We start from the raw sequence: 26,811 nt of genomic DNA, 5'->3' as shown, positions 1-26,811 counted from the left end.
GTTATAGTTTGGACCATGTTGCTCATATTTCAAGAAATATGAACTATCTTTTAGTAACAGTGTTTACCTCTCCAGGGGATCCTCGCCTACGACTTTTCATCACTCATGGTGGTCTGCTGAGCACCCAGGAGGCCACCTACCACGGCATCCCCATCTTAGGAATGCCTGTTTTTGTTGATCAGCATCACAATGTTCGGCAGGCACAAAATGAGGGGTGGGGACGACTTCAAGCCTGGGAGGACCTCACCTACGACCTCCTCCTTCAGAATATCCATCATGCCATAAATGACACTAAGTAATAATTTTTTATGTTGCATTTTGGGGACAGCTGGAGATAATGTTAAGCTCTAGCCTACTCACCTCTAATATTGTATTACTACAACCTTAATCTCTTGAGTATATTAGTAACACTAGTTTAATGATTTGTGTTTTGCTATAACAATTATATTTTTATACGAGGTCGTGTTAAATGTGTACCACCTAAATCTTAAGATTATTGTTATATGTAACGAAGGTGCGACTACCGTAAGTATACTAATATCAGGGGTTAATATTCCTAAAAGTCTTTATCTGTGGAAAATACTGTATATATCTTCCAGAAATTCAGTATATTTTTATGTAAATAGATGGCCATACTGTATTTAATAATATTTAACATAGAAAACGGAAAGCCTGCGTCTGCGCAGACGAGAGTCGCCATTTTGGTCTTTTGAATTGGATACAACGTTAGTGTATTGGGAAGGAATTTTCGTGCTCTAGAGGTTAAAATTAGGCTGACACCTCTCAAATAGGAGACGAAATTTTTGGATGTGCATTCCTGCATACCTTGAGATATCAGGCGACTGGACAAGACAGCTCCAGGAACCCCAGCTAAGTCATGTCTATATTATGTTTATAGTTCTGGCCAGTATTATTATCATAAATGTAGACAGGGGGGTTTTCTGAGTATGATAAAACTTAATCTCCAGTCAAATTGGTGAGTGATGTTAAGATATATTTTCCTTCTCTTATGTAATTGTGTATATATATATAACCATTTATTATTTTTAATATACAGTCCACAAAATTTATATATTTACCAGTATTCCTGGTTATACATATTTCATTGGTAATTAATAGGTCCAGAGCAACTTGTGGATATGACAGTGGTAGGTATTGAAGGGGGACATTTTTGCGAACTAGGTGTCCCAAATTCCTACTTGTCTAACTGATAAATAATAATTATCTGTATTCATTTATTGTTATGTACATAATGATACATTCAGCTAAATGCAATTTTCCAAATTATCAGTAAAAGTTTTTTTGTACTAACCATATTTCATATGAAGTGAGTTAAACCATACCCCCGGCCGGGATTCAACCCGCGGTCATAGAGTCTCAAAACTCCAGCCCATCGCGTCGGAGTTTTGAGACTCTATGACCGCGGGTTCAATCCCGGCCGGGGGTATGGTTTGTTTGCAATCGTGTCATTACGATTTCGTGAGTCATGAAGTGAGTTAGTCGTAACAAAAAAATCACTTACATCGAGGACTGTAATAATGAGTGATCATTTGTACCAAGTATTGTAGAAGCAAGGTCCCTCATTAAATATTGTAGTAATGAGTGTTCCTCTACACAGAGTATTATAGTAACACGAACTCTTATCGAGAATGGAGATACTGTGTTCATCTACATGTATATAGCAACTCTGAATCACTCACTTTCTGGACTGAAGAATTATATGTTCCTCTGCAACAAGTGATACGTCATGAACTGTCTAAGAGCTGATTCCAGTTCCTTGAGTATTGAAATATTTTTAATTTGTATGTCATTTCACTGATACAGGATGAATGGAGAATTCTTTATATTCCCTACATTGTTAATTCACACACGCTTAAAATTATGGTATGAGCAAGAATTAATGCTCCATTATTAATTTAGATATTAATTATCAACATGATGCGTGAAAACATTGTTCAAAACTCTCACTTCTCCCCCAGTCAATAGAAATAAAAATGAATAATTATATTAATTAAATACTGACGCAAATAGGCTGAGCTTTGAACTTTGGTGCTAAATACATTAGTAACGGGATACTAAGTAAAATTGGCAGTGGCAGAAATAAGCTCATTCAAGTAAGATCAATAGGCTTAAGGATATAATTCACTTAAAGCTTGTTACCATTGTATTAGTACATATAAAAATCCATTGATTGCTAAAATGGCATTCAATATTCATGTAACCTCAGAACCGCTATTAACTATGGAACACTTAGCTAGAATTATCTTCAAACACTAATTCACACTCATAGCTACGGTAACAATAATCATATGCTAGGCAGAATATCACATATAGTGGAATATTAAAACACACAGTGTCCAAGTACAACACACAGTTCATTCAGCAGCAGTGTCCCCTCAAGGAAGGTTCCTTGATGTTGGTGAGGGGCTCTTGATTTAGGGAATTGGATCTGTGCTCCAGTTCCCTGAATTAAGCCTGAATGCCTTCCACATCCCCCCCAGGCGCTGTATAATCCTCCGGGTTTAGCGCTTCCCCCTTGATTATAATAATAATAATCAGCAGCAGTGTACTACAGGAACCTAAACTGTATACTATGTACAAGTACCAGTGTACCACACAGTACGTACAAGTACCAGTGTACCACACAGTACGTACAAGTACCATACACCATGCACTAGTATAACACCATGATCCAGTGTTACACACGATCCATCATTACCACACCTCTCACCACACACAAGTACAACATACCATGCACCAGTACAACATACTATGCACCAGTACAACATATGCGCCAGTACAACATACCATGTACCAGTACAACATACCATGCACCAGTGCAACATACCGTGCACCAGTACAACATACCATGCACCAGTACAACATACCATGCACCAGTACAACATACTATGCACCAGTACAACATATCATGCACCAGTACAACATAACATGCACCAGTACAACATACCATGCACCAGTACAACATACCATGCACCAGTACAACATACTATGCACCAGTACAACATATCATGCACAAGTACAACATACCATGCACCAGTACAACATACCATGCACCAGTGCAACATACGATGCACCAGTACAACATACCATGCACCAGTACAACATACCATGAACCAGCACAACATACCATGCACCAGTACAACATACCATGCACCAGTACAACATATCATGCAACAGTACAACATACCATACACCAGTACGACATACCATGCACCAGTACAACATACCATGCACCAGTACAACATATCATGCAACAGTACAACATACCATACACTATTACACCATGCCATGCACCAGTACAACATACCATGCACCAGTACAACATACCATGCACCAGTAAAACATACCATGCACCAGTACAACATACCATGCACCAGTACAACATACCGTGCACCAGTACAATATACTATGCAGCAGTACAGCATACCATGCACCAGTACAGCATACCATGCACCAGTACAACATACCATGCACCAGTACAACATACCATGCACCAGCATAACATATCATGCACCAGTAAAACATACCATGCACCAGTACAACATATCATGCAACAGTACAACATACCATGCACCAGTACAACATAAAATGCACCAGTACAACATACCATGCACCAGTACAACATACCATGCACCAGTAAAACATACCATGCACCAGTACAACATACCATGCACCAGTACAACATACCGTGCACCAGTACAACATACTATGCAGCAGTACAGCATACCATGCATCAGTACAACATACCATGCACAAGTACAACATACCATGCACCAGTACAACATACCATGCACCAGCACAACATATCATGCACCAGTAAAACATACCATGCACCAGTACAAATTACCATGAACGAGTACAACATACCATGCACCAGTACAACATAATATGCACCAGTACAACATACCATACACCAGTAACACATACCATGCAGAAATACAGCATACCATGCACCAGTACAACTTACCATGCACCAGTACAACATGCCACTCACCAGTACAACATACCATGCACTAGCACAACATATCATGCACCAGTACAACATACCATGAACGAGTACAACATATCATGCTCCAGTACAACATACCATGAACAAGTACAACATATCATGCACCAGTACAACATACTATGCACAAGTACAACATACCATGCACCAGTACAACTTACTATGCACCAGTACAACATACCACTCACCAGTACAACATACCATGCACCAGCACAACATATCATGCACCAGTACAACATACCATGAATGAGTACAACATATCATGCACCAGTACAACATACCATGAACGAGTACAACATATCATGCACCAGTACAACATACCATGAACGAGTACAACATATCATGCACCAGTACAACTTACCATGCACCAGTACAACATGCCACTCACCAGTACAACATACCATGCACCAGCACAACATATGCACCAGTACAACATACCATGCACCAGTACAACATACCATTCACCAGTACAATATATCATGCAATAGTACAACATAATATGCACCAGTATAACATACCACGCAATAGTACAACATACTATGCACCAGTACAACATACCAAGAACCAGTATAACATACCATGCTCTAGTACAACATACCATGCACCAGTACAACATGATATGCACCAGTAGAACATACCATGCACAAGTAGAACATACCATGCACCAATACAACATACCATGCACCAATACAACATGATATTCACCAGTACAACATACCATGCACCAGTACAACATGATATGCACCAGTACAACATACCATACACCAATACAACATACCATGCACCAGTACGACATGCTATGCACCAGTACAACATACCATACACCAATACAACATACCATGCACCAGTACAACATACCATGCACCAGTACAACACACCATGCACCAGCACAACATACCATGCATCATTAAACATACCATGCACCAGTATAACATACCATGCACCAGTAGAACATACCATGCATCATTAAACATACCATGCACCAGTATAACATTCCATGCACCACTACAACATACCATGCACCAGTACAACATACCATGCACCAGTACAACATACCATGCATCATTAAACATACCATGCACCAGTATAACATTCCATGCACCAGTACAACATACCATGCACCAGTACAACATACCATGCACCAGTACAACATACCATGCACCAGTATAACATACCATGCACCAGTGCAACATACCATGCACCAGTACAACATACTATGCACCAGTACAGCATACCATACACCAGTACAACATACTATGCACCAGTACAGCATACCGTGCACCAGTACAACATACCATGCACAATTACAACATACCATGCACAAGCACAACATACCATGCAATAGTACAACATACCATGCATCATTAAACATACCATGCACCAGTACAACATACCATGCACCAGTACAACATACCATGCATCATTAAACATACCATGCACTAGTACAACATACCCTGCACCAGTAGAACATACCATGCACCAGTATAACATACCATGCAAGAGTACAACATACCATGCACCAGTACAACATGCCATGCACCAGTACAACATACCATGCACCATTACAACATACCATGATCCAGTACAGCATACCATGCACCAGTATAACATACCATGCACCAGTATAACACACCATGCACCAGTACAACATACCATACACCAGTACAACATACCATGCACCAGTACAACATACCATGCACCAGTATAACATACCATGCACCAGTACGGCATACCATGCCCCAGTACAACATATCATGCACCAGTACAGCATACCATGCACCAGTGCAACATACCATGCACCAGTACAACATACCATGCACCAATATAACATGCCATGCACCAGTACAACATACCATGCACCAGTATAACATACCATGCACCAGTACAACATACCATGCACCAGCACAACATACCATGCACCAGTACAACATACCATGCACCAGTACAACATACCATGCACCAGTACAACATACCATGCACCAGTACAACATACCATGCACCAGTACAACATACCATGCACAAGTACAACATACCATGCACCAGCACAACATACCATGCACCAGTACAACATACCATGCACCAGTACAACATACCATGCACCAGTACAACATACCATGCACCAGTACAACATACCATGCATCATTAAACATACCATGCACTAGTACAACATACCATGCACCAGTAGAACCTACCATGCACCAGTATAACATACCATGCAAGAGTACAACATACCATGCACCAGTACAACATGCCATGCACCAGTACAACATACCATGCACCATTACAACATACCATGAACCAGTACAGCATACGATGCACCAGTATAACATACCATGCACCAGTATAACACACCATGCACCAGTACAACATACCATACACCAGTACAACATGCCATGCACCAGTACAACATACCATGCACCAGTACAACATACCATGCACCAGTACAGCATACCATGCACCAGTATAACATATCATGCACCAGTACAACATACCATGCACCAGTATAACATATCATGCACCAGTACAACATACCATGCACCAGTACAACATACCATGCACCAGTACAACATACCATGCACCAATATAACATGCCATGCACCAGTACAACATACCATGCACCAGTACAACATACCATGCACCAGCACAACATACCATGCACCAGTACAACATACCATGCACCAGTACAACATACCATGCACCAGTACAACGTACCATGCACCAGTATAACATACCATGCACCAGTACAACATGCCATGCACGAGTACAACATATCATGCACCAGTATAACATACCATGCACCAGTATAACATACCATGCACCAGTACAACATACCATGCACCAATGCAACATACTATGCACTAGTACAACATACCATGCACCAGTATAACATACCATGCACCAGTATAACATACCATGCACCAGTATAACATACCATGCACCAGTATAACGTACCATGCACCAGTACAACATACCATGCACCAGTATAACATACCATGCACCAGTATAACATACCATGCACCAGTACAACATACCATGCACCAGTGTAACATACCATGCACCAGTATAATATACCATGCACCAGTACAACATACCATGCACCAGTACAACATACCATGCACCAGTATAACATACCATACACCAGTATAACATACCATGCACCAGTATAACATACCATGCACCAGTACAACATACCATGCACCAGTATAACATACCATGCACCAGTATAACATACCATGCACCAGTATAACATACCATGCACCAGTGTAACATACCATGCACCAGTTCAACATACCATGCGCCAGTACAACATACCATGCGCCAGTTACACATTCACAAAACAGCAGGACACGCAGAAAATTCTTCTGTTGGATTCATTGAGTCTTGGAGATCGAATATAACGTCATTATCATCCTCGCCTTTAATAAAAATGGCAACTCTTATGCCACGGGTCTGTACGTACTATTATATATCAGTCAGACTTGAAATAGTGTCTTTAGTCTGGAGACAGAGGCACCACCACTACACATGCACAGATATGCCTGTCACTGTTGTATAGAAACTGTTACAAAATTTTGCAAACAACTCGTTTCATGCTGTATGCATTACCACCTTGTTATGTAAGCAGCTGGAATTAATAAAAAATTCCAGTTCACTTAGGTAATGGAGTTCTACAAAGAGTGATATCAGTTAAATGTGAATTTATATATTGCACGATTAGTTCTATACACTGCAAGGGAAGTTAAAAAGAGAGATTTTCATTCGTACATTTACGAGTTCAAGAGATAATTATATACAAAAGTAAACAATGAACAGAGAAGAAAAAATAACCCGTTGCACTGGCAGGTTTCTTCTAAAGTCAAGAATTTGTTGACAACATAAAGAATCGCTTAGATTACCTGGAATTTACCTAGATAGGGTTTCGGGGGTCAACGCCCCCGCGGCCCGGTCTGACACCATGCCTCATGGTGGATCAGGGTCTAATCAACCAGGCTGTTACTGCTTACCGCACGCAAGCTGACGTACGAACCACAGCCCGGTTGGTCAGGTACTGACTTTAGGTGCCTGTTCAGTGCCTTGTTGAAGACAGCCAGGGGTCTATTGGTAATCCCCCTTATGTATGCTGGGAAGCAATTGAACAGTCTTGGGCCCCGGACAGTTATTGTGTTGTCTCTCAGTGTACCCGTGGCGCCTCTGCTGTTCATTGGGGGAATGTTGCATCTCCTGCCGAGTCTTTTTCTTTCATAGGGAGTGATTTTCGTGTGCAGGTTTGGTACCAATCCCTCCAGGACCTTCCAAGTGTATATTATCATATATCTCTATCGCCTGCGTTCCAGGGAATACAGATCAAGGACCTTCAACCATTCCCAGTAGTTTGAGTGCCTTATCGTACTTGTGTGTGCCGTGAAAGTTCTTTGTACACTCTCCAGGTCTGCAATATCGCCAGCCTTGAAGGGGGCAGTTAGTGTACAACAGTATTCCAACCTCGAGAGCACAAGCGATTTGTAGAAAATCATCATGGGCTTGGCGTCCCTAGTTTTGAAGGTTCTCATTATCCATCCTATCATTTTCCTAGTGGATGAGGTAGATATATCGTTGTGGTCTTTGAAGGCGAGATTCTCTGACATTATCACTCCCAGGGCCTTTACGTTAATTTTCCGCTCTATTGTATGATTAGAACTTGTCGTATACCCTGACACATTTTTAATTTCTTCAAGTTTCCCATATCTGAGTAGTTGAAATTTCTCCTTGTTGATCTTCATATTGTTTTGAGTGGCCCATTCGAAGAATTGGTTGATGTCCGCTTGGATTCTCCCGGTGTCTTCGACGGGGGTCACTGCCATGGTAATCCGGGTGTCATCCGCAAAGGAAGACACGGAGCTATGACTTACATCTCTGTCTATGTCAGAAATGAGGATGACGAATAGAATGGGAGCGAGTACTGTGCCTTGTGGAACACAGCTTTTTACCATGGCTGCCTGGGATTTTACTCTGTTTGCTATTACTCTTTGTGTTCTATTTGTCAGGAAGTTGTTGATCCATCTACCAAGTTTTCCCGTTATTCCTTTATTCCGCATTTTGTGTGCTATTACACCATGGTCACACTTGTCGAAAGCTTTTTCAAAATCTGTGTATACTACATCTGTATTTTGTTTATCCTCTACAGCATCCAGGACCTTGTCATAATGGTCCAGTAGCTGGGACAGGCAGGAGCGACCTGCTCTAAACCCGTGTTGCCCTGGGTTGTGTAACTGATGGGTATCTAGGTGGTTGGCGGTCTTCTTAGAACCCTCTCAAAGATTTTAATGATATGCGATGTTAGTGCTATCGGTCTGTAGTTCTTTGCAATTGCTTTACTGCCACCTTTGTGGCAATATATTGTGACACGTAGCCAAATGAAGCAGTGGTAATCAATGCTAAAACATTTAAAGTAAGATCTTCATAGCTACAACTCAAAGAATGAACAAATATAAGAAAGAAATTGGGTAAAAATAATTAATAATAATAAATACATATGCATTGCTGACTTTTCGGTTTAGAAAGACACGTGAAGTATTTATTAGAAAACATTTCGGTCCTGGGACCTTTATCACTTCTAACATACTGAGGTTAAAAGACAGTACATACAGGCGGAGAGTGAGGTGTGAGTGACATAAGTGACCTGAAGAATGACATATTGGGATAAGTACAGGTAAACAAAGGGATCATGTGACTCATATGTGAGGTAGGTGGCACTTTACGTGGTTAAGTATCATGTATGCTAATGTTTTTGAAGTTTTGTAGTTTCCAGCATTATGTTCTATGGTGTCAGTGACGACGATTAGCGAAGCTTCCAGACATCGTCTGTGTCTAAGATCTTGTTCGGTGAAAACGAACTGTGTCTCAACCCAATTCATTAAATATCCCGTGGAGTCCCTGTGGAGGACACGATTTACCGTAGGTCGTCTACACGGGGACTCCATGAATCATTTGATGAAGTGGGATGAGGCACAGTTCGTCCTCAATGGACAATACCTTAGACGCCGACGATGACTGGAAGCCTCGCTCATCGCCGTCACCGACACCACAGAATATAATTCTGGAAACTACAAAACTTAAAAACATTAGCATACATGATACTTAAGCAGGCAAAGCACCACCTGCCTAACGACACAGGAGTCACATGATCCAATTGTCTACCTGTCCTCATCCCAACAAGTCATTCTTCAGGTCACCATACGTCACTCACACCTCACTCTCCGCTTATATATACTGTCTATTTAACCTCTGTGTGTTAGAAGTGATCAAGGTCCTAGGACCGAAACGTTCTCTAACAAATATGTCCTAGTGTTTGCTCACGAGTCTTTTTAAACCATTTTGTCGGTATCATTTACCAAGGTTTATACCACACTGACTTTTTCATAGATATGACTCAGACTTAACTGTGAAAGCGTCTACCTCGTTAAATCACAATTATGTTGAAACTAATCTTTACAAGGGAACCTTCTTCAAAGTGCTGATATTTACACTCAAAGCTGCTACCACAGGTGATGTATGCAGAGAGTGACGAAGCAATAGGCTAATTGGGTGTTATTCCAAGGCCGAGTAATGGGTCTTGATTGGATTGAAATTGTTCTGCGTTAATAGTTGGTCGATGCAAGAATGTATAGCATCAGTATGTTGGTCACAACTTGAAGGCAGTGTCAGAATGTTGATTAGAAAGCACATCCTCTCCTATCTGTAGTAGGGGTGTGGGAGTGGGCTGGATGGAAGGGGTGTGTGAATGGGAGTGGGCTGGATGGAAGGGGTGTGTGAATGGGAGTGGGCTGGATGGAAGGGGTGTGTGAATGGGAGTGGGCTGGATGGAAGGGGTGTGGGAGTGGGCTGGATGGTAGGTGTGTGTGAGTGGAAGTGGACTAAATGGTAGGGGTGTGTGAGTGGGAGTGGGCTGGATGGTAGGGGTGTGTGAGTGGGAGTGGGCTGGATGGTAGGGGTGTGTGAGTGGGAGTGGGCTGGATGGTAGGGGTGTGTGAGTGGGAGTGGGCTGGATGGTAGGGGTGTGTGAGTGGGAGTGGGCTGGATGGTAGGTGTGTGTGAGTGGGAGTGGGCTGGATGGTAGGGGTGTGAGTGGGAGTGGACTAAATGGTAGGGGTGTGTGAGTGGAAGTGGACTAAATGGTAGGGGTGTGTGAGTGGGAGTGGGCTGGATGGTAGGTGTGTGTGAGTGGAAGTGGACTAAATGGTAGGGGTGCGTGAGTGGGAGTGGACTAAATGGTAGGGGTGTGTGAGTGGGAGTGGACTAAATGGTAGGGGTGTGTGAGTGGGAGTGGGCTGGATGGTAGGGGTGTGTGAGTGGGAGTGGGTTGGATAGTAGGGGTGTGTGAGTGGGAGTGGGCTGGATGGTAGGGGTGTGTGAGTGGGAGTGGCTTGGATGATAGGGGTGTGTGAGTAGGAGTGGGCTGGATGGTAGGGGTGTGTGAGTGGGAGTGGGCTGGATGGTAGGGGTGTCTGTGGGGGGCGTGAGTGGGCTGGATGGTACGGGTGTGTGTGTGTGGGAGTGGGCTGGATGGTATAGGTGTGTGTGTGGGAGTGAGTGGGCTGAATGGTAAGGGTATGTGTGGGGAGTGAGTGGACTGGATGGTAGGGGCGTGGGAGATGGCTGAATGGTAGGGGTGTGGGAGTGGGCTGGATGGTAGGGGTGTGTGAGTGGGAGTGGGTTGCATGGTAGGGGCGTGTGAGTGGGAGTGGGCTGGATGGTAGGGGTGTGTGAGTGGGAGTGGGCTGGATGGTAGGGGTAAGTGGGAGTGGGCTGCTGGTAGGGCTGTGTGAGTGGGAGTGGGCTGGATGGTAGAGGTATGTGTGGGGGAGTGAGTGGGCTGGATGATAGGTGTGTGTGGGGGGAAGTGAGTGGGCTGGATGGTAGGGGTGTGTGAGTGAGAGTGGGCTGGATGGTAGGGGTGTGTGAGTGAGAGTGGGCTGGATGCTAGGGGGTGTGTGAGTGTGAGTGGGCTGGATGGTAGGGGTGTGTGAGTGGGAGTGGGCTGGATGGTAGGGGTGTGTGAGTGGGAGTGGGCTGGATGGTAGAGGTAAGTGTGGGGGAGTGAGTGGGCTGGATGATAGGTGTGTGTGTGGGGGGAAGTGAGTGGGCTGGATGGTAGGGGTGTATGAGTGAGAGTGGGCTGGATGGTAGGGGTGTGTGAGTGGGAGTAGGGTGGATGGTAGGGGTGTGTGAGTGAGAGTGGTCTGGATGGTAGGGGTGTGTGAGTGAGAGTGGGCTGGATGGTAGGGGTGTGTGAGTGAGAGTGGGCTGGATGGTAGGGGTGTGTGAGTGAGAGTGGGCTGGATGGTAGAGGTGTGTGAGTGAGAGTGGGCTGGATGGTAGGGGTGTGTGAGTGAGAGTGGGCTGGATGGTAGAGGTGTGTGAGTGAGAGTGGGCTGGATGGTAGGGGTGTGTGAGTGAGAGTGGGCTGGATGGTAGGGGTGTGTGAGTGGGAGTGGGCTGGATGGTAAAGGTAAGTGTGGGGGAGTGAGTGGGCTGGATGATAGGTGTGTGTGGGGGGAAGTGAGTGGGCTGGATGGTAGGGGTGTATGAGTGAGAGTGGGCTGGATGGTAGGGGTGTGTGAGTGGGAGTAGGGTGGATGGTAGGGGTGTGTGAGTGAGAGTGGGCTGGATGGTAGGGGTGTGTGAGTGAGAGTGGGCTGGATGGTAGAGGTGTGTGAGTGAGAGTGGGCTGGATGGTAGAGGTGTGTGAGTGAGAGTGGGCTGGATGGTAGAGGTGTGTGAGTGAGAGTGGGTTGGATGGTAGGGGTGTGTGAGTGGGAGTGGGCTGGATGGTAGGGGTGTGTGAGTGGGAGTTGGCTGCTGGTAGGGGTGTGTGAGTGGGAGTGGGCTGTTGGTAGGGGTGTGTGAGTGAGAGTGGGCTGGATGGTAGGGGTGTGTGAGTGGGAGTGGGCTGGATGGTAGAGGTGTGTGAGTGAGAGTGGGCTGGATGGTAGGGGTGTGTGAGTGAGAGTGGGCTGGATGGTAGAGGTGTGTGAGTGAGAGTGGGCTGGATGGTAGGGGTGTGTGAGTGAGAGTGGGCTGGATGGTAGAGGTGTGTGAGTGAGAGTGGGCTGGATGGTAGGGGTGTGTGAGAGTGGGCTGGATGGTAGAGGTGTGTGAGTGAGAGTGGGCTGGATGGTAGAGGTGTGTGAGTGAGAGTGGGCTGGATGGTAGGGGTGTGTGAGTGAGAGTGGGCTGGATGGTAGAGGTGTGTGAGTGAGAGTGGGCTGGATGGTAGAGGTGTGTGAGTGAGAGTGGGCTGGATGGTAGGGGTGTGTGAGTGGGAGTGGGCTGGATGGTAGGGGTGTGTGAGTGGGAGTTGGCTGCTGGTAGGGGTGTGTGAGTGGGAGTGGGCTGCTGGTAGGGGTGTGTGAGTGGGAGTGGGCTGCTGGTAGGGCTGTGTGAGTGGGAGTGGGCTGCTGGTAGGGGTGTGTGAGTGGGAGTGGGCTGCTGGTAGGGGTGTGGGAGTGGGCAAATTGTCACCAGTCATTATACTGATGGTGGTAACGTAAATTGGCTCATCGGACATAAATTTATAAATTACATATTCCGAAAAGAATCTCAAGCGTAGTTGCTTCAATGAGATGGCCAATAGACACACCAAAAAAATCGACATGCAAGTATGTAGCAGCAGCATAGCCATGGAGAGGGTATTTGACCCATGTCCAAAAATCACTTCATCAGAGTCATGATTCAACTTCTTCACTGAGACATTCAGAAATTTTCAAACTACTCAGTAGAGGGGTTGGTACCCACGTGCTGGTGGGCAGCTACGAAAAAAAAACGAGGAATGAGTTAAGCTTGTACAAAAATAGATCAAGAGTCTGATAATATTTTGGTGTAAGTTTGATCTTTGTACGATGTTTCTACAGTGAATTATAGTCAATAAAACATTTAATATGATGGCGCCAGTTACTGTATCATTACGCACATACAGAATTTTTTGTAATTTTTTCCAATTTATTTTTTTGCTAATTTTAAGAGTATGTCGCTCTGGGAAGCTCTAAATGTCGTATATTGACGCTATTATGTACATTTTCGTTATTCCAGCTATCACATGTTTTTTCTTAAATATATGTACAACAAACACTTTATATATCATATAAACATAATACAGGTAATACGAAAACAAATTAACAAAACTGTGATGTGCCCGGTGGCCTGGTGGCTAAAGCTCCCGCTTCACACAAGGAGGGCCCGGGTTCGATACCCGGCGGGTGGAAACATTTCGACACGTTTCCTTAAACCTGTTGTTTTGTTCACCTAGCAGCAAATAGGTACCTGAGTGTTAGTCGACTGGTGTGGGTCGCATCCTGGGGGACAAGATTAAGGACCACAATGGAAATAAGTTAGACAGTCCTCGATGACGCACTGACTTTCTTGGGTTATCCTGGGTGGCTAACCCTCCGGGGTTAAAAATTCGAACGAAATCTCTCTCTCTCTCTTATGTGTAGTAGCCAAGCGCCTCTACTGTAGTCTGCGGCAAGTAATTTAATTTTACGTTCTCTTTGATCCATTACCACTTGAGAAAATGTGTGCTACTACGGGTAACTATAGAAAAACTGTAACAATAAATACTCGCATATTTGACTAATAAAGAGTGCCAATCGTTCTCAAAAAAAAAAAAAAAAAAAAAAAAAAAAAAAAAAAAAAAAAAAAGCTCCTAAGTATTGTTTTCCACGAACAGCTCAAAAGTAAGATAATAATATATTTACTGTTACTTCCCCATGAATAATGAAAAATATCTTTATCAATTCGCCCATAACAATCGATCGACACCATGCCTAACCCTTCTAGGGTAGGGTAGGTGCCTGAGCCCGAGCTTTTAGCTCATAAGACTGTTATTCCCATTTGCTCCCTTGGGGCGGGGATGGCAGACCAGAGAGGCCTAGCTTGTGGCTAGGCCTGGGGACAGTTGGTCCCAAAGATGAGGAGGTACTTGTGCCTCCTCCCATGGGAGACTTAGGTCTCAGACACTCCCTAAAGAGGGAGCCAAGGCCGGGCCACCACTTGGAAAAGGCCCGGGCTGGGAGAATACCGGCTAATCTTTAACTAACTAACCATAACAATCATCGACACCATGCCTAACGATCGACACCATGCCTAACCCTTCTAGGGTAGGGTAGGTGCCTGAGCTCGAGCTTACAGCTCAAAAGACTGTTATTACCATTAGGTCCCCTGGGGCGGGGATGGCAGACCAGAGGGGACAGTTGGTCCCAAAGATGAGGTGGTACTTATACCTCCTCCCATGAGAGACTTAGGTCTCAGATACTCCCTAAATAGGGAGCCGAAGCCCGTCAGACTGGAGATTCATAAGGATTATCGACTGGACGAAGATTGGAAAACAGTGTGTGTTGTGTTCGCAAATCTGTGTTAATTTACACACAGATTAGCGTTGTTCCTGGTGATCCTTGGACTGTGTTCAGTGCTTCAGAGCAGTGAGCCACGAGAGGGTGGCTACGGGCCCCGACTGGGGCTCTGAGCCTCACAGCTCTGCACCCAGTGTGCACGGCTGTGAGGTCACAGGCAGCAGCTCTGCTGCTGGCTCTGTCCCGACACCTACAGTCACCATGACAGATCAAGGAGAGCGGCCTAAACAGGCCTAAGCGGGGTCAAATGGCAAGGTGGCCAAGAAGACAGAATCATTGGGAAAAACAGCCACAGGCCAGGCACACTGCCCAGCAGGTCCCAGCTGGGCACCAACATTCCTTGCCATACCACCAGCAGGCCTCTTCCCAAGGGCAGGCCCCTACTGTGAGCGGCCAGAGTCAGGCCGCTCACAGGAGTCCTTCCAGTCCGTGATGGAGGAGGCCCCGGAGTCGCCAACAACGGACGACGAGTCCCAGGCAGAGATGGAATCAGTGGGCCACCTCTGCGGCCCTTGAAGATCCTCCAGTGGAACATTTGCGGGCTGCAGTGGAAAATTCACTTAGTGATTGAAGCTGCAGTTCAGGATGAGGTTGATGTCTTCCTGTTTCAGGAGACACTCACCGATTCGTCACGTCAAATGCAGCCACGTATTCCGGGATTCTCGGCCTACCTTCAGCGCCTGGAAGGGACTGGCAGGGGCACAGGGATCTATATCAGGACCACTATCCCTCATTCAATCTCCAATGACCCCATCAACTGTGGGGAGGGTGTAGAGATTCAGGCTGTCACCCTACACCTAGCGGATGGACCTCTCGTGGTTTACAATATTTACAGAAGCTCTCGGTACACCCTTGACATTTCAGAGGTGGCAGTACTCGCCCCACGGGAGGGTCTTGTTGTGGCTGGGGATGTCAATGCCCACCACCCAATACTTTCTTCTGTCTCTCCTACCAACGCAGCTGGGAGGCACCTTGCGGCTGTGCTGGAGGAGGTCCCTGAGATCGCCCTCCTCAATAATGGTGAGTCAACCCATCACTACGGTGGCCGCTTGGACGTCACACTCATCTCTAGGCGGTTGCTCTCGAGTGCGAGATGGGAGGTCCACCCCCGTCTCACCAGTGATCACTTTGCAGTGGTCACCACGCTGATGGTCCAGCGGTGCCCGCTCCCCACACCTACCCCCAGATGGAATCTAAAAAAGGCCGACTGGCAGTGCTTCCAGGAGGTCACTGAGCGCTGGTGGGCAGAGTCTCCTCTTCCAGAAGACCCAGATGAGGCGGCTCAAAGCTTGCAGGTGGCCTTCACATGTGCAGCTGAGGCAGCCATACCTAAGATTAGAGGCGGAGGGTCATATAAACGTGACTGGTGGTTTTACAATGAGGACATCAGGGAGCAGAACCACCGCATCAATGTCGTACACAAGATGCACAGGCATAATCCCACAGTTGAGTCCATGCGTCTGCTCAGGGAAGTGGTGCGGCATGCACACCATGTCTCACACAGGGTGTGGCAGGCTAAATGGTTCGAGTGGTGTGCCTCCTTCAGCTACTCCTCCACCTTATATGAGATTTGGACCAAGTTACGATTGGCCACTGGGCAGCATCGCAGTGTGGCTTGGTTGCACCCAGACCACGCAACGGAGGCAGAGCGTCTGGTGGACCTTTTCACCTCCAGAGCGGCCATGGCTCAACTGCCTCAGGATCTCCAGGACCTCCAAGCCACCCTCCTTCTTAGAAGGATGATGGTGATCCAAGCGGCACGCCAGGCTAAGGACGTCACAGATGAAGACTTCATCGACCAGGAGCTCCAGGCAGCCTTCACATCTCATCGAGACACTGCACCGGGGCATGATGGTATCACCTATGGCATGATCACTCGGTCTGGCCATTCTGGACATTCAGCTGTCCTGGGGGTTGTCAACCGGACTTGGCGAGCTGGCAAACTCCCTGTCGTATGGAAGGAGGCTGACATCATACCGATTCCTAAGCCTGGGGATCCTGGCAATGTGAGACACATCTCCCTCACCAGTTGCACCTCGAAGGTGCCTGAAAGGATGGTGTTGGAGCGCCTGAGGTGGAAGCTTGGCCCTCCTCATAAACACCTCTATGGCTTCACCAGAGGAGTGGGCACTTTCGAAAGCCTTACCACTCTACTGGTCGGCATTGAGTCGGACGCCCAAGCCCACATTGTTTTCTTTCTTGACCTCGAGAAAGCTTTTGAGCTAGCCAGTGCACCTGCCATCCTCTCACTCTTGGCCCACAGGGGGGGGGGGTTAAAGGCAGGCTGCTTTCATGGCTTCGTTCCTATCTCCAGGACAGGCGGTTCTGGGTACACTTCCAGGGGCATGCCTCTTCTCTCAAGAGCCTAGACAATGGCACTCCATAGGGCGGGGTGCTTAGTCCCACCCTGTTCAATGTACTGATGCGCCAGCTGGTGTGCCTGCCTTTCTCCAGAGGCACCATCCTCCTCAGCTATGCCGATGACCTGGCACTTGTCGTACCTAAGAAGTGCCGGCTTTTGCAGTGTGCCCAGGAGGACCTCGATCTGCTGGCTTCCACTTGCCATCACTTGGGGCTCAAGACATCTGCGGCAAAATCCAAAGCCATGATCTTTCACACCAGGGTGCCCAGTCAGAGGCTGTGGGTCCTGGGCATCGACCTGGAGTGGGTTCACAGTTATAGGTACCTTGGCATCTACATTGACAGGCACCTCACCTTCCAGAAACATGTGCACCACATTAAAGAGAGGGCTCTGTAGAAGATCAGGGCATTGAGTGCCATGGCCAACCCTAGGGTTGGGGCCAGCCTCGAGGTCATGAGGTTCTACATCCAGGCAATACGTTCCCTCGTTGACTATGGGGCACTTGCTCTGGTTCACGCCAGACCCACAATCATCAAATCCGTCTGTGTCATCCAGAACACAGCTGTACGGGCCATGCTGGGGGCTCCTAGGTGGGCCAATGCAGTGGCTCTGAACCTTGAGGTTCAGCTACAGCCTCTTGAGGACAGGATCCAACTGGTAGCTGCCAAGAGGATGGCAAAGTATCTCCGACTCCCAGGGGCTGACAAACTGATGAGAGATTTACGTGTCCGCCAGGGACAGGTCATTCCACTGCATCCCGGCCGCCGATGGATGTGGTCGGTAGCAGATGCCACATGGAAGCTCTTGCCCATGACATTGCTCCAGGCAGGAGGCTGCGACAGACTGGCAGTGAACTACACGGTGCCGCCACCTTGGGCACCAGAGCGGTTTGCGGTGCACTGGACAACCCTACCAGACAGCAAGAGGCATTGCACCCAGGACATTCTGCAACGACTTGCCTCGGCTAGCATTGTGGGTGTGGAAGGCCCAGGGTGTGTGCCATATTACACCGATGGCTCCAGAGACCCAGTGGCAGGCCGCACAGCTGCTGGGATGTTCCACAGCAATCTGACAGCAGGTTGGCGCCTCCCAGACCATTGCACCATCCACCAGGCCGAACTCTTTGCCATCCAACAAGCTCTGCAGCATGCTCTTGCAGACCATCAGCATCCCCCCATCATCCACGTTGATTCCAAGGCAGCGATCCAAGCGCTTATGCACAGAGAGCCAAAGGACAACATACACTTCATCACATCCATCCGGGGTGACCTGCAGACTCTCATGGTCCAGGGTCGCAGGGCAACCATCAACTGGATCCCGAGCCATGTGGGTATCCCTGGCAATGATGCTGCAGGTGAGGCTGCTAGGACTGCAACCCTCGAGGCACAGCCACGTGCTGCAAGCTCCATCAGCCTCAGCCAGATTGCGCTGTGGGCTGCCGGTGCGGCCAGGCGCCCATTCCCTGACCCTGGGGATTCACGGAGCCTCTGTTGGTATGTCAGGGCGACCCACAGGGTGCCCCCCTCCAAGTATTCGGACACAGTACAGAGAACTGAGGGTGCATATCCACCGCCTATGCTTAGGGTATCCCACCACTGCGCGGATTGTTGAATGGGCACGAGAGGAGCTCTGTGCCCATTGTGACCGAATGGTTCTGAAGCCCTTGGTGCACTACCTGTTAGACTGCCCAGCTACGATGCCCCTTCGCCGTAGACACTTCCCAATGACCCCAGTGGGGCAGGCCCAAGAGGATGAGGCAGCACATCTTGTGTACTTAGCTGTCAGGGACTTGGAAACCTTACTTCCAGTCATTGCACGTCATCCGCCCCCCATCCCCCGCTAAAGTTGCTGCGAGGGCCTGCTTTGGGCCTCCATTGCACTGCACACCAGCCGCTGTTAGTGCACACTAACGTTTGGTACGTCATCTGGTCATAGAGCCGGTGAGGTACACCCCCCCCTTCCTGCTGAAGACCTGCCACGCAGGTGCAAGTAAAGATAAACGACACTTCCCTACCCGGGAAGCCAATGCCGGGTCACCAAAATGGAAGAGACCCGGCCCGGGATACCATACCGGCGAATCAAATAGAATAGAAGAATACATGTACAAAGTATACGGTCCTAGCTGACATCAATGACTGACATACTACTATACAGAAAGCCGCTTGTTATGCAGAGCATTTAGGGCAAATTAGGTCAGTTTTGTCCCAGGATACGACCCACACCAGTCGACTAACACCCAGGTAACCATTTGTACAGAGAGGTGAACATGGACAATCGGGAATCGAACTCGGACCCTCAACGTGCGAAGTGAGAGCTTTGCTTACCAGGCCAGGGGCCACGGGCCATGATTTTCACAGTAAGTATTCCACAATAAATGTACAATTCTATATTTTTTCTAAGAGCCCCGATTTTTTTTGCATTAAAGATTTAGATTAGATTAGATTTTGCCACCGAAGTGGCTAGTTTATTGTGCACCCCATATCCATCTTGTGGACGGTAGCGCAAGAACATATGGATACACAAAAGGCCCAGGAACTAGGCCCCAAAGGGTTATCAGGAATACATATGGATTTATATCTACATATCTATAGTTCAATTATCTGTTACAAGCAAATTTAGGAAATTTGCTTAGTATATCTGGTATCTTATTTTCATTAATAAGATATCTTGACATGTTACATAAGTTATTATATTGTCTATCTCTGTATTCCTCAATAAGTGGACAATTAAGCACATATTGTTCAAGACAGTGACCATATGCCTGATCACATAATTTACATTTAATTTGATCATCATCTGTGTGTCTCCCATAGTGCCAGAAGTACTTGTAACCAAGCCTAAGCCTGGCCACTACAACATCAGTCAGTCTGTTCACATTGCAAGTTGCTCCATGAACATACTTATCTATGTTCATGTTATCATAGTCGTTATAGATCTACTCAGGCTTCTAACTGCATTCCTATAACAATCGTTTTCATTATTTACTTCTCTCCTAATATTATTCCTAATGCTAGACGCAGATATACCAAAGTTATATTCTACATTCTCCTTCTGGGTACTCTTCTTGGCTAACATATCAACTTTATCATGAAGGAGTAATCCAATGTGTGATGGGATCCATAGCAATTGTACATTAATTCCTTTGTCCCTGATTTTTGAGTATCTATACCTGGTTTCTTCAAAAGCACATATTTTTATTTTGTCAAAATCTTACCAATTTATTTTGTGGGGGAAGAAAATTAGGTATATTATAGTACTGAAATTCATACAGAAATCAGTGCCAATAGCAAAAATGAGTTGTCAAATCCATTAATATTATTTTGATTATTATTATTTTCATTATTTCGTTTAATGGAGTTTCCTTACACCTGTTGTCCTGTTCACCTAGCAGCAAGTAGGTACCTGGGTGTTAGTCGACTGGTGTGGGTCGCATCTTGGGGGATAAGATTGAGGACCCCAGTGGAAATAAGTTAGACAGTCCTCGATGACGCACTGACTTTCTTGGGTAACAATGATAATTAATTGCTGACGCTCTGTCGACGTCCTTAATTATCATTGTGACATTTAAATTAACGTAATTTTATGCCCAAATACCTTTTGTTACTTGCTACGTCAAATTCAGTAAAGTAACGTAATCTCTCCAGCCCATGTTAACTATGTATACTCATTTCATGTCTAATTAGTCTAGTTATATATTCATAGTAGTGGTGATATATGTTGGTGTGAGGAGACTGTTGGAGACAGAAGCTGAGTGTTGAGTGTGTAGAATGTTGTGTGGGTGATGCTAGTTACTGAGTGGTGGAACACAGTCCTGCCGCTGACTCCCCCCTCACTACACACCTTAACGTTACTGCACTCAAGTTTTCTCATACACAGATGTCCATACTGCCTCGCATTCCACTACCACTACTTAATTAAGGTTGGAATGCCGTCTCCTGTCTATCGCACAAGACTATTGTTCATATGCAGTCTCCACTACTATGATCGAGCCTCATCGTGTCATGCTTGTCTATGCTATCCTGTCTCTACACGGATGTACATAACCACGAGTATGCAGAGATATGATACTGTGTACTGCCCTAGTACGAGGGGTATAACTTATAGTGAAATAGACACTGTAAATTGTAAAAAATGTTGGCACAAGAGTGACTCTGATTTATTTTTATATTATATTGTGTTATTAAAGCGACATGAGTTATTACAAGAGTAATCATGTGAAAGACTTAACGCAGCTCTTAGTGTGACCGTTTGTCGTGCTGCGGGGTATTGCGGCCCCTGAATGGATCACAATGTATATAATGTATATCACATGTTCATATAATTTTGTATTGCTTATATTTGTGATATTAGCTAAATCGTAAAAATATTGTTTTATATTATTTGACTTAGTTATATTATTAGGTGGATGAAACATTTATATATTATTCAGTGCTCATAGTTCGAGTGTTAAATAGCTGCCGGCCTTGTCTAACAAGCATTTCGCTCGTTATGCTGCAGGCTTCTCTGTGTTGCTGGGCAGCAGCAGTACAGAGAGTCACGTGATCGGGGGGGGGGGGTGATCAAACCTCTCCTGGAGTAGTCTGCCTGGGCTGCGCTGATGATTGTCTGTTGGACGTTGCTTCTAGCAAGAGGTCCGTCTATTCCTCTCCCTTGTGGGCCCTTGTTGGAAGATCGTCTCTGTCGCTTTCTTGTTGGTTCTGTGTAACTCTGTTCACAGAACATTCCCTAGACTTAGTGATTTTCGACGTTGTACTGAGGTTGTGTGTCTCTTAGACACTCTGAGAAACTCAGGTCCTGAGCTGTAGCTTCTGACCTAATTTGTACTGGTATCTGTGCACTGTCACAGTCCGGGATTTTCTAATGCTGAACTTAAATTCAGTAGTATGGGAGTTTTGTGACTTTTGTGGAGGATCTGCAGATGGTCTTTACTTAGTGTCCTTATATTATCTCCATGTTCCTGATTCTGTGTTGCTGTTGCTTGTTATATTGCTGCTCGGTTTAACAGTCGCTTTAATGTTCAAGCAAGCTGTTCTGATTGCCAGGTTGGTCAAGAAGTTAGCTTATGTCCAAGCCTAACACATTATGGGCACCATGCTTCACACATTATGGGCACCAAGCCTCACACATTATGGGCACCAAGCCTCACACATTATGGGCACCAAGCCTCACACATTATGGGCACCAAGCCTCACACATTATGGGATCCAAGCCTCACACATTATTGACACCAAGCCTCACACATTATGGGATCCAAGCCTCAAACATTATGGGCACCAAGCCTCACACATAATGGGATCCAAGCCTCACACATTATGGGAGCCAAGCCTCACATGTTATGGGAGCCAAGCCTCACACATTATGGCCACCCAGCCTCACACATTATGGGTACGAAGCATCACACATTATGGGTGCCAATCCTCACACATTATGGGCACCAAATCTATCACATTATGTGCACCAATCCTCACACATTATGGGCACCAAGCCTCACACATTATGGGCACCAAGCCTCACACATAAGGGTCACCAAGCCTCACTCATTATGGGCACCAAGCCTCACACATTATGGGCACCAAGCTTCACACATAAGGGTCACCAAGCCTCAAACATTATGGGCACCAAGCCTCACACATTATGGGTACCAAGCCTCACACATTATGGGTACCAAGCCTCACACATTATGGGCACCAAGCCTCACACATTATGGGTACCAAGCCTCACACATTATGGGCACCAAGCCTCACACATTATGGGTACCAAGCCTCACACATTACGGGCACCAAGCCTCACACATTATGGGTACCAAGCCTCACACATTATGGGCTCCAAGTCTCACACATTATTTACACGATGTCTCTCACATTTTGGGCACCAAGCCTCACACATTATGGGCACCAAGCCTCACACATTATGGGCTCCAAGTCTCACACATTATTTACACGATGTCTCTCACATTTTGGGCACCAAGCCTCACACATTATGGGCACCAAGCCTCACACATTATGGGCACCAAGCCTCACACATTATGGGTGCCAAGCCTCACACATTATGGGTACCAAGCCTCACACATTATGGGCACCAAGCCTCACACATAAGGGTCACCAAGCCTCACTCATTATGGGCACCAAGCCTCACACATTATGGGCACCAAGCTTCACACATAAGGGTCACCAAGCCTCACACATTATGGGCACCAAGCCTCACACATTATGGGTACCAAGCCTCACACATTATGGGCACCAAGCCTCACACATTATGGGTACCAAGCCTCACACATTATGGGCACCAAGCCTCACACATTATGGGTACCAAGCCTCACACATTATGGGCACCAAGCCTCACACATTATGGGTACCAAGCCTCACACATTATGGGCACCAAGCCTCACACATTATGGGTACCAAGCCTCACACATTATGGGTACCAAGCCTCACACATTATGGGTACCAAGCCTCACACATTATGGGCACCAAGCCTCACACATTATGGGTGCCAAGCCTCACACATTATGGGCACCAAGCCTCACACATTATGGGCTCCAAGTCTCACACATTATTTACACGATATCTCTCACATTTTGGGCACCAAGCCTCACACATTATGGGCACCAAGCCTCACACATTATGGGTACCAAGCCTCACACATTATGGGTACCAAGCCTCACACATTATGGGTACCAAGCCTCACACATTATGGGCACCAAGCCTCACACATTATGGGTGCCAAGCCTCACACATTAGGGGCACCAAGCCTCACACATTATGGGCTCCAAGTCTCACACATTATTTACACGATGTCTCTCACATTTTGGGCACCAAGCCTCACACATTATGGGCACCAAGCCTCACACATTATGGGCACCAAGCCTCACACATTATGGGTACCAAGCCTCACACATTATGGGCACCAAGCCTCACACATTATGGGTGCCAAGCCTCACACATTATGGGTACCAAGCCTCACACATTATGGGCACCAAGCCTCACACATAAGGGTCACCAAGCCTCACTCATTATGGGCACCAAGCCTCACACATTATGGGCACCAAGCTTCACACATAAGGGTCACCAAGCCTCACACATTATGGGTACCAAGCCTCACACATTATGGGCACCAAGCCTCACACATTATGGGTACCAAGCCTCACACATTATGGGCACCAAGCCTCACACATTATGGGTACCAAGCCTCACACATTATGGGCACCAAGCCTCACACATTATGGGTACCAAGCCTCACACATTATGGGCACCAAGCCTCACACATTATGGGTACCAAGCCTCACACATTATGGGCACCAAGCCTCACACATTATGGGTACCAAGCCTCACACATTATGGGCACCAAGCCTCACACATTATGGGCACCAAGCCTCACACATTAAGGTCACCAAGCGTCACACATTATGGGCAACAAGCTTCACACATTAAGGTCACCAAGCCTCACACATTATGAGTACCAAGCCTCACACATTATGGGCACCAAGCCTCACACATTATGGGTACCAAGCCTCACACATTATGGGCACCAAGCCTCACACATTACGGGCACCAAGCCTCACACATTAAGGTCACCAAGCCTCACACATTATGGGCACCAAGCTTCACACATTAAGGTCACCAAGCCTCACACATTATGGGCACCAAGCCTCACACATTATGGGTACCAAGCCTCACACATTATGGGCACCAAGCCTCACACATTATGGGTACCAAGCCTCACACATTAAGGTCACCAAGCCTCACACATTATGGGCACCAAGCTTCACACATTAAGGTCACCAAGCCTCACACATTATGGGCACCAAGCCTCACACATTATGGGTACCAAGCCTCACACATTATGGGCACCAAGCCTCACACATTATGGGTACCAAGCCTCACACATTAAGGTCACCAAGCCTCACACATTATGGGTACCAAGCCTCACACATTATGGGTACCAAGCCTCAAACATTATGGGTACCAAGCCTCACACATTATGGGCACCAAGCCTCACACATTATGGGCACCAAGCCTCACACATTATGGGTACCAAGCCTCACACATTAAGGTCACCAAGCCTCACACATTATGGGTACCAAGCCTCACACATTATGGGTACCAAGCCTCACACATTATGGGTACCAAGCCTCACACATTATGGGTACCAAGCCTCACACATTATGGGCACCAAGCCTCACACATTATGGGCACCAAGCCTCACACATTATGGGCACCAAGCCTCGCACATTAAGGTCACCAAGCCTCACACATTATACTTCACCTGGGTAGATGTGACTGATGTATCGTAATTACGTACCTGTTATCATAACTCTTCCATTTCAATATATTAGGTCACTTTTTTAAATAATTTTTTTTTATTATACTGGATAAAATATCTGTAAGATAATTAATTCATTTCTGTATCCATGAATGTTTTTTACAGATACACAGAGAGTACCAGCAATTGTTTTTGTCATCCAATCAATATTTTCTTTACAAGCTGTGTTAATTCATTCATGATAATAGTCTTTACTCTCTACAAAAACAAATCCGGAACTATTCCTGCTGGTAGATGTAATGTACATGTTGTAACGCGTCACGGACACGTTGGTGTACATCATTTATACACTAGTACACACGACGTGCTCACTGCAACACATCAGGTACACGTTAATCTGCATCATGTGCTTATTGCAACATTCCTTATAGACGCTGGTACACAACACGTACACAATGTTACACATCACGAACAAGCTGGTACACTCATCGTGCATGCTGTTGCATTTATCATACATGCTGGTACATACAATGTACGGGCTGGTACACACACAGGCCGGTACACACTGAACATGCAGGTATACACACTGTGCATGCTGCAGTGTACACGCTAGCATATGTAATACAACCTACACGATGGTACACGTAGCCTATATGCTGGTACACAGTACGTACGTACCAACATGCTGGACTGCTGACACACACACGCACACACACACACACACACACACACACACACACACACACACACACACACACACACACACACACACA

General features: G+C 46.3%; 1 protein-coding gene across 4 annotated transcripts in view; it reads left to right on the top strand.

Moving 5' to 3' along the window:
• Positions 1-26,811, top strand: part of LOC128687708 (UDP-glycosyltransferase UGT5) — a gene marked incomplete at its 5' end in the record, with an annotated part of 120,388 nt that overhangs the window by 76,784 nt on the left and 16,793 nt on the right. For all 4 annotated transcript variants that reach the window (XR_011391862.1, XR_011391861.1, XM_070083968.1 and 1 more), the window contains 1 exon segment: positions 76-295. Coding sequence is in view for 2 of the 4 variants with exons in the window: in XM_070083968.1 (XP_069940069.1) it covers positions 76-295 (220 nt within the window).

The sequence above is a fragment of the Cherax quadricarinatus genome, chromosome 11, assembly GCF_038502225.1.
Source record: "Cherax quadricarinatus isolate ZL_2023a chromosome 11, ASM3850222v1, whole genome shotgun sequence".
Classification (NCBI taxonomy): Eukaryota; Metazoa; Arthropoda; class Malacostraca; order Decapoda; family Parastacidae; genus Cherax; species Cherax quadricarinatus.
Note: the sequence above shows the minus strand (reverse complement) of the source record. Positions and strands in the feature narration are given on the sequence as shown.